Source organism: Malania oleifera, chromosome 8 (assembly GCF_029873635.1).
Source record: "Malania oleifera isolate guangnan ecotype guangnan chromosome 8, ASM2987363v1, whole genome shotgun sequence".
NCBI lineage: Eukaryota > Viridiplantae > Streptophyta > Magnoliopsida > Santalales > Ximeniaceae > Malania > Malania oleifera.
This window is the reverse complement of record NC_080424.1, coordinates 79,422,595-79,432,666: the sequence shown is the minus strand read 5'-3', so window position 1 is coordinate 79,432,666 and position 10,072 is coordinate 79,422,595. Positions and strand designations below refer to the sequence as shown.

Genomic DNA, 10,072 nt, shown 5'->3' with positions numbered 1-10,072 from the left:
AAGGCCAACATGCATATTATGATATAATGAAACTCATACTGCTACACTGTAAATAATTTATTTCATCTTACTGAGATGTGTCACCCAATTATCTAAATATTTCAGGGATCCGTAACAGGCCTGGAGATAGAGTTCCGAGATAAATGGGAGCTGATACTCTGATTAGAAAGGGTGAGTGTTTTGAGCTACGAATGGAGGATTCCCCTAGAGTTTTGATTGATTTTGGGAATGTGTTATATATATATATATAGAAGTATAGTACTCTGGTTATTTGTATTCAGGATGATTTGAATATATTGATGTCCACTGATAGGGTTGTTATATAAGAATGATTGATTACCTGGTATCCCACTTCGAGTCGGGTAGAGTTATTTTTAAATGATATCAGAGTTTTGACGTGGCCGATGTTTGAATATTTATTGATTACTTATAAAAAAAAATTGTAAGAAAAATCGGGGTGTCACAAAATTCCTTTTTCTCAAATATATTTTCAAAAAGTTCCAAGAAAAAAATTGTGTGTTCCTTTGTTTTTTCGATTTTCTATAAGATCGATCATGAACCCCTAGATTTTCAAAACTCATGCATACCACCACATTTCAGCTAAACTCTTTCTCATTTTCAAACTCACTCTTTTCAAATAACGATAATACAAGCCCAGTCCCATTTTCTTAAATTTTAGTTTCTCATGCCTGTAATAGAAGCTCGACATTTTTCAAACCAACATATTCTTGTCATTAATCACCATCACCATAATATTTTCATCAAAAATTAGGGTTCTGAGGCCAACCCCATTTAGATCGAGCAATGCTCTAAGCTCCTTGAGGTTATGTCAAAGTGTTCAGACAATGATTCTATCACTGGATGACCACAAATGGTCTTTTATCTCTTAATTTTGGTGTCTTTTTTGAAGGAAACATATACATAATTGTAGTAACCATTCTACAAATGCCAGTCATTAGGGGTGCAGAGAGACTAATCATTACTAAGACGATAGGTTGATTACCTTCCCTCCGCACAAGTATAGTCCTGAACTCAAAATATGGTTTTTTTTCTGACCTCTTACAGGGTTTTTCTTTATTTTTTCTCTATATAAAAATAAATAAATAAATAAGGTGCCAACTTCATTTTAAATGTTTTACCTCCTTTTCATCAAAACTATTTCTTTCTCATTTGGGGACCGCCAATCCCTTTTCATCGTCACCTTCAGACAAAATCTAGCGTCGACAGAAAACAATGAGTGTCAAAATTTGGAAAAGTGTCATACATTGGCTTGAGCACAATATATATAAAAAATATTGATACAAGGAAGTGTACAATTTTATTTTTTTATACTCAACTTTATATGTAAAAATATTTTAAATTTTTGTTTAATTTAATTTATTTTTTGATCATAGATATTTTTATTTGCCGGGTCTTCATAATATTTTTATTTGCCGGGTCTTCATAATTTTTCAAGTTGCTGCATGCTATTAATGTTATCCAGTCAGTATAATCTTATACACAAACTTGAAAGTCATCAAATACAAAGAGTATTTATCATTATCACTCAGGGACAGCAAGTAAGACAAATAAGAGTATACAAACCCGAGATATAATAATAATAATAATAATAATAATAATAGATAAAGGTAACACGATTTTAGTTCATAGTTGGGATAGTAGTTTCAAAAAATTCTAGCGTGGGGCACACACAGCCTCCAAAGCCTCAGCCCTGGCCATAGTCGTGGCAAAATTACAGCTCATGTTCACCTCCTGCCCAATATATATATATATATATATAAAACATTGATACAAGGAAGTGTGCAATTTTATTTTTTTATACTCAACTTTATATGTAAAAATATTTTAAATTTTTGTTTAATTTAATTTATTTTTTGATTATAGATATTTTTGCATTGGACAATGTAACATACTTTTAATTCAACAAATCAAAATTTTGGTTTACTTTATTTGTATAAGCATATACATAGTTCTTGAATGTGCTGATAATATAATTGGATAGGTTATATGACTTACAAGAACTATTTGTGTTTTGAATTTATATAAAAACTTTTACTTGCAAATTTTTAAGCTTTCAGCGACAAATTATTTTGTTGCTAAAAGATATTTGAATTATTATTCTTTTTAACAACAAGAAAATGATGAATGTTATTGTAAATGAACTGACAATAAATTCAAAAAATAATAGTGAGAACATCATTGTTAAGGTGTAATGAAGTAGTCGTTGTTGTACATTAATGACAATATTCATTTTCGTCGTTATTAATCATTAATGACAATTTTTGTAAAGTCGACACTAAATTTTTTTATAGTGAAGCCTATAACGACGAGCAACAATAATATTTTATAGAATCGTTAAAGTTTTTTACGACAAAGATTCTCTTACTAACGATGATTTTTTTTTTATCTCGTTTTCCTTTACAAAATTGAATCTTCCAAGAACTAAAGCCATTTTTGATTCTCCTCTTTAAGTTTGAATATTATTTCTTCAAGCTTTGAGTTCCCTTTACCAATGGAATCTCTCTCTCTCTCTCTCGCGCGCGCGCACACACACACACAAGCTTTTCCTTGGAGTCTCCTCTTGGATTGAATGGACGCTCCTTTTCATGGTTCAATGAATGTGTGTGTGTGGCCAAGGGCTATAGCCTCCTTTTTATGTAGAAACAAGTGATATTGCATGAACCTTCAAATTTCAAAAATGCTCTTTTAGAGCAAGAAAATTTTTTTTGTCCTATTAGGATATTTGAAAACAAGTTTTCTTCTCGTCCAACCTTATCCCAATTTAAGATAACTTCACAATTAACTCAATTAAAACCAATGTACTTTCGAAAAGTGAAATTGAGTATACCAATTTTAAATTGCACATAATATGGACTAGAGCAAGATGAGAAAGCCTCAATTAACTTTATTTGATCAATTATCCTTTCATATTCTTCAATTAATTTTAAAAATTTCAATCCAGTCAAAATTGAATGTCTATTTCTCCACTTTTAATGATATTCAAAAAGAATATGATAGGATCTACTCTTTTCTCTCTCTCTCTCTCTCTCTCTCTCTCTCTCTCTCTCTCTCTCTCTCTCTCTCTCTCTATATATATATATATATATATATATATATGTTTATTTCATAAAATACAATTCAAAGAAGTGATTTAAAGGGAAAGAGTTTCCTTTCTCTTATTTAATCAATTAGAATGAAGTACTTTGCTAGTTTTGGTGCAATCTCAAGAGAGAGGGTGAATTGGGTATTTAAAATTTCTCTCTAGGTTTTACCAGACATTTGCAGTATTACACAACCTAGAACCTGTCAATGTAACTGAGTTCGGTTGACCGAACGTGCAATCTTTAGGCATTTCGGTATTTTTCTTTTTATAAAGTTACCCCTATTCATATGATACACTAAGATTATGGGGGCCATTTTCATGTAATATTATGAGTCTTATGGTCGATCTAAGGCTTTTGAGCATATACCCTAAATATCTTACGTCGGTTGACCTTCGGTCGAGCAAATGGTGCCCCTAAGGTCCATCTATGGTCTTAAACTTATCTATCCTATCATGCAAGTAGGACATTAATTATGACAAATCCTTGAAATTAAATTATTATAGATCCAATAATATTACAACAAATGATATATATACATGCCGAGTCTTCATAATTTTTCAAGTTGCTACATGCTATCAATGTGATTCAGTCAGTATAATCTTGTACACAAACTTGAAAGTCATCAAATACAAAGAGTATTTATTATTATCACTCAGAAATAGCAAGTAAGACAAATAAGAGTATACAAACCCCAGATATAATAATAATAATAATAATAATAATAATAATAGATAAAGGTAACACGATTTTAGTTCATAGTTGGGATAGTAGTTTCAAAAAATTCTGGCGTGGGGCGCACACAGCCTCCAAAGGCTCAGCCCTGGCCATAGTCGTGGCAAAATTACAGCTCATGTTCACCTCCTGCCCAACCTTTTCCAACTCGAAACACTGAATCACTGCACCCAATGCCAATGAAACTGTCCGCATGCCCATGCCAGCTCCCGGACACGCCCTCCGCCCCACTCCAAAAGGAATAAATTTGAACCCTTCTCTGTCCCCCTCAGTGTCCTCAAACCTCTCTGGCTTGAACTTTTCGGGCTCCTCCCATACTTTGGGATTTCTGTTAAGAGCCCAAACATTCACCAACAGGACTGTCCGTCGCGGTATGTCGTATCCTCCGAGTGTGCAATCACCAGATGAAAAATGGGGAAGTAATAGCGGCGCTGCAGGATATAATCTAAGAGCCTCATATACTACACAACGGAGATAAGGAAGTTTGGAAAGGTCCAACTCGTCAATTAAGCGTTCATGTTCGACATGGTTATCAATCTCCGCTCGCACCTTCTCTAATACCTTTGGGTGATCCAGTAGAAGAGACATTGCCCACTCTAAAGTGAGGGCTGATGTATCAGTTCCTGCAACAAACATAACCTGGACCACATATGCTAGTCAATGCTAGAATGAAAACATCAACGCCTTCCTGGTAAGTGTGCAAGCAAAGTGTAAAAAATAACGTCGAAGTGTTTGTTACATAGCTCTTACCGCTATTATGCTTTTGATGAGTTTGTCTGAATAGAATTCAGGTTTAGATTCTTGGAGGGACAATAGATTTTCAATCACTGTCATCTTCTTTCCGCTTTCCATATTGGGAGTGCAATTGAATGAATTAGTAGCTTTCTTTTGTCGAACCTCATCTATCAAATTCTGCAGAAATTCATCTCTTTTCCTATACATCTTGACCATATTCTTCTCCAATCCTTTGTACCCAACCCACCTCAATATTGGCAGGAAGTCACACATGTTCATTGACTGGGACGGAAGGAAAATCTCTCTGAGTTCTTGCAGATGCTGCCTGATTCCCATAACGGTGGTTGCAGCCTCTCCTTCAATGCTGCGCTTTCCGGCAAATATCCTCATGAGAACATTGAACGTTAGAAGGGAGAAAAAATACTTCAGCTCCACCTTTTGGCTTCCACTCTTTGAGACTTCATAAAGTCGGCGAAGAAAGTCACGAACTTCTTCTTTACGGATGGCAGAAATTTTCTGGATGCTGTTTGAGGAGAACATTTCATTGACTGTGAGGCGACGAACACTTCGCCAAAGGTGACCATATGAAGCAAATGTGAGGGATGTATAATCGTAACTAAGTACATCCCCAGCAAGAGATTGCGGTCGGTTTGCAAATATTATGTCGTTCTTGGTGAAGCACTCCTCAACAGCAGAGGGAGAAGACACGACGACGATAGGCAGGACACCGAGTCGGAGATTTAGTATGGGACCGTATCGGAGTGATAGTCTCTCGAGTGCTACGTAGAGTGGGTTCTTAATGAGGTGAAGGTGGCCAATTATTGGAAGAGCAAATGGGGTCGGTGGTGAAATTCGGCGGGGACGAAGTTGAAGTCGGAAAATGAGAAGTGACAAGAAGAGAGCAAGATAACAGTATAAGATATCCATGGTGTAGCAGAAGGTGTTAGTGCCCTGAGAGAGTGTGTGTGGTGGGAGTAGGAAGCTAAGGGGCCAGGAGAGTTGTCCCAACAATTGAGGTGCGAGTTGTTATATAGGCATATTGACAAGTATTATTCAAACATCGCCAAGAAATCAGCTAGTTTTGTTTACGGATCTTTAAGGCTCCGTCAACTTGAGCAGGTTGCGACTTGCGAATGATATTAGATGGGCTTCGGGGTCATAGTCTACGAAACTGTGATCTAACCTGGTTGAAACTAAAAGCCTAAACCTACTCGAAGATGTCGGAACATCTCAACCAAGTGAATAAAATATCAAAGCCCACCCCGAATGATATTAGATGGGCTTCGGGGTCACAGCCTACGAAACTGTGATCTAACATGGTTGAAACTAAAAGCCTAAACCTACTCGAAGATGTCGGAACATCCCAACCAAGTGAATGAAATATCAAAGCCCACCCTATCCAGTTTTTTCCTGGCCGATTGATGACTAGGTGAGGTGAGTAGGGTAGAGGGTAAGGTGCACGCTATCATTTTTTTTCCTGGCCGATTGATGACTAGGTGAGGTGAGCAGGGTAGAGGCTAAGGTGCACGCTATCATTTTTTTTCCTGGCCGAATGATTACTGGGAAAGGTGAATGGGGTAGAGGGTAGGATTGCAATAAGTGGATCGGCAATATAAACAAAGACGATCATCTAGACTTCTACCATATACACCTCAAGTGCGTTTATCACAGACACAGCGTGCGCACCCTCTCCCTCTTAGTCACCATTGATTTTAAATTTCAATGTCCTGCCTATCTCTCTAGGTTTGTAGGATGCAATTTTCTGAAATGAAATAGACAACTTTTGCTTGAAGACAGAAACAACTTTAAGTAATATGAAAATTAAACGTTTGCATTGATTGCCACATTGTGAAATTGCTAAGGACGAGCTCTCTGGCTATAGCACCAGAGCAATAGTGACTCCACAAAAACTTTGAAGTTAACACCTACTGAGTATACTACTGGAATATTTCCTGCTGAAACTCAAGAGGGAATTGGAAAATGCAAGCTTGTGAAATGATACCACCGCCCTCCCATGTTTGGCTTTGAGACTGTGTCAGACATATTTTCGCCTGACAGCAAAGAGCCAAATAGACCACCAAAACATGGAATATCCGAGTTTTTTTAGGGAAATATTTAAAATAAAATACAATAAATGCATTGTACAAAAATTACCAAAAAATCAAAAATCGGACCGAAACTGAACCAAAACCATAAAGGGTTCGGTTTTTTGGTTTTTGGTTTCGGTTTCTATTTTATGTTGAAACCGAATCAAAAAAAATCAAAAAATCAATTTATATAAGATATATATATATATATATAAAATATGGCTTGTAAAAATATAATATGTAATATAGCCATATAGGCATAGGCACATCGGCACAGGTTGCAGCCTTACAGCATTAGGTTTTTAACTTTTAATTTTTTAGTTTAATTTTTTTAGTTTTCACCTTTTTCAGTTTTCACTTTCAATTCATGCCGCCTCCCCCCTCCCACCTCCTCGTCTTCCTTCTTACTCATGTCTCTCTCTTTTTTTCTTTTTTTTTTTTAATCATAAAGCGCAAAACTTATATTGACCAAAATGGATATGTACAACATTCACTGGGCATACCCAGATAGAGGGGAACTAAAGAACCCCATCCAAAATTACATCATAGCCATCAAGGAACTGCATCCAAAATTACAATAAAATTACATCATACTACTTCAAAACTCAAAATGCCAAGAGAAGTATACAATTGTTTCTAGGCACATTCTTCATCCCTCTGATTGTATCCTCATGTCTCTTCTTCACTGTAAGTCTGTAACTCTGTTGTGCTGTCTGCCGTGCGTGCTGCCCGCCTCTGCCTCCTCCTTCCTCATTTCTCTTCTTCTCTTCTCCACTCTCGTTGTGAGTCTGTGACTCCGTTGCGTCATGCGTCCGTCGTCCGGCCTTGTCTGAGTTGTCTCTTAGACTCTCACTCGTCACTCTCACAAACTCACTCTCTCGTCTCCATTGCGCTGTGTGTCCGCCATCCGGCCTCATCTAAATCGTCTCTCAAACTCTCACTCGTCTACTGCTTCTGCTACTCTGCTAGCCAGCCCACTAAGCCCAACACCCAGCTTCGATCACTACAAAAAATCAGGGTACTATTAGTGATGAATTTATAAGTATTAGTGACGGTTTTAAAATAATTTTTATATCTAACGTTACAACTAACTTTTAGTGACAAATTCAAAATTTTGTCACTAATAATGGAGTATTAGTGATAGATTATAACCGTCACTAAAACCCTACTACCGTCACTATAAATTCTAAAATAGTTCAACTCAAATTCATCATTAATAGTAGGGTATTAGTGACGAATTACAAATTCATCACTAATAGTAGGGTATTAGTGAAGGATTGAAATTCGTCACTAATAGTAAGGTATTAGTGACAAATTTGAATATTTTGCTGATAATTAGAAAAATTAAAAAACTTTTAATTCTAATATATTTTTTAATCATCAATTCTTATGTAAAAATTTGTAATTACATTTTCGCATACATAACCTGAAACCATAATTACTACAAAATTCGTAAATCATTCAAAATTTTGAATTCAAATACAAATTCAATTAAAATAAAGAAATAACATTTGTTCAGATAACAAAAGTTTTTTCAAAATATTCAAAATTCAAATACAAATACTAGTACAAATTCAAATTAAAATATAAAAATTCCATTTGTTCAAATAACAATAAAAATTACAAAGAAATAATCAAAAGTTGCATTTGACAACTGTAGTGCATGCATGCATGACATTGTGCTGATGTTATGACAGTTGCGAACCCTACAAATTAAGAGTCATTAAAAAAAAATTAATATACAAATGGAGAGCTAGCGCTCAGTATAATCAGGAAAAATAATTATGTGATATAACAAATTCGCAAAGATTTCATAATTATGAATATTATACAATTTGTACGACAGTAATATCAATAATTAATGAAAAAAATAATGTCAGTATTTAAAGTTAAACACTGAGTTCACATATTTCCATTGAGTTACACACTTGAAAGGTAGCCTATAAAGTCGAAGGGATGAAAGGGTCTTTGAATAACCATGAGAAGATACACACACAACTATACTTGCAACTACTTATATATATTATGTGTAATTACCTTTTAATTTTTTGTAAGGTAAAACAGAGTGAATTCATTAATAAACAAAGCTCAAGTTAGAGGCCCAAGGATACAAAAGTGCAAGAAGACCCAAAACAGAAAACCAAAATTTGATATTGTTCATTAACCATACATGTAATTATTATCTTAAAATTGAGACATCTTTAGTTATGGAGGTTGTTTTATCTGTTTTTTTTTTTTTTTTTTTTTTTGTGACAGTGTTTAAAGTCTTTTAGGCATGTTTAGTCATTAAAATTATTTATAATTTTTTTCTTTGATGGTGTTTAAGACCTTTGAAATAGTTGATTAATTTTTTAGGACATGTGGTTAGTCTGTCCTTCTACCCTAATCTCCAATTAAATAAATTTATGTCTAATATTTGTGTCCTTTGTTGCCCTTTTGATAAGCTTAGGTGCTTATGAGCAGGTAACATGAATCCTTATGTCATCCTCCTTTGTCGTACTCAAGAGCAGAAAAAGCAGCATTGCATCAGGTGGGTCTTTAATCAGTTTGAATTTATGCCTAAGAAATTATAGAAGGAAAGTGAAAAAAATTTTGTTAATAGCTGGATTAGTGTGCTTACAATGGACATTTAAGCTATGTGCTTAATCGTAAAAGTAATCATTGTAATGTATATTATACAAGTTTGGTCACTGTTATGTACAAATGGCTGATACAGGGCAAGGGGCTCAGCCAGAATGGAATGAGAATTTTGTATTCACCATAACTGGTGTGGTCTCCGAACTCAGGATGAAGATCATGGACAACGATAGTGCTACTCAAGATGATTTTTTGGGAGAAGTAACACGAGTTGCAATTTATTATCAGTTGTTTCTTTTTTTTTTCTTTTTCATTTTATTATTTTCTCAAAGAACTGACTTGATTGCATCCTACCTTTTTATACATTATACCTACTGCTTGATTTTTCACTTGTAAATATGTGATTCAAAGATTGTGAACCATGGGTGTTTGTACATTGCCCCTTAATCAGCGCACTACCTTAAATTTTTCATATCATCTGAAGTTTTAGTACAGTTGCTAAGATTACTTTGACTAAAGATGTTTAGAAAGGGGACTATTTAATGAAATCACATAATGATTGTTCTTTAGATTTTTTATTGCCTTCAATTTCAGAAAACACAAACAGTATAGGGGAGAAATCACATTCTCCAAACCATAAATGTGCTCATTGTAAAATGCATTGTAGCCATTCAATTTCAATGGGAGTTTTATATCTCCCGTGAGTATTATTTTGTATAGCCTCTATGATTCTTGACTAGTCATTGTACGAACTAACAAAAAATCAGCCTCTAACACTTCGCTTAAACATGTTCATTTGGCTTGGTGTACAAGTGTGATAAGTTACTTGCAGTGTGA

The 10,072-nt window shown here is 34.8% G+C and overlaps 1 protein-coding gene across 1 annotated transcript; it reads right to left on the bottom strand.

The window, feature by feature from the left end:
* Window positions 1-3,857: 3,857 nt before the first annotated feature.
* LOC131162757 (cytochrome P450 81C13-like) lies at window positions 3,858-5,498 on the bottom strand. Its single transcript, XM_058119361.1, has 2 exons — window positions 4,587-5,498; window positions 3,858-4,475 (listed from the first exon to the last, which is right to left on the bottom strand). Exons 1-2 carry the CDS (start codon window positions 5,496-5,498, stop codon window positions 3,858-3,860), a joined length of 1,530 nt encoding a protein of 509 aa, XP_057975344.1.
* Window positions 5,499-10,072: the final 4,574 nt, after the last annotated feature.

Excerpts from the sequence above, each read along its gene's own strand:
- LOC131162757 (XM_058119361.1), bottom strand. The coding sequence starts at position 5,498 with ATGGATATCTTATACTGTTATCTTGCTCTCTTCTTGTCACTTCTCATT. Across the intron at positions 4,476-4,586 it reads TCATCAAAAGCATAATAGCG|GTTATGTTTGTTGCAGGAAC; the intron begins GTAAGAGCTATG and ends TATGTGGTCCAG.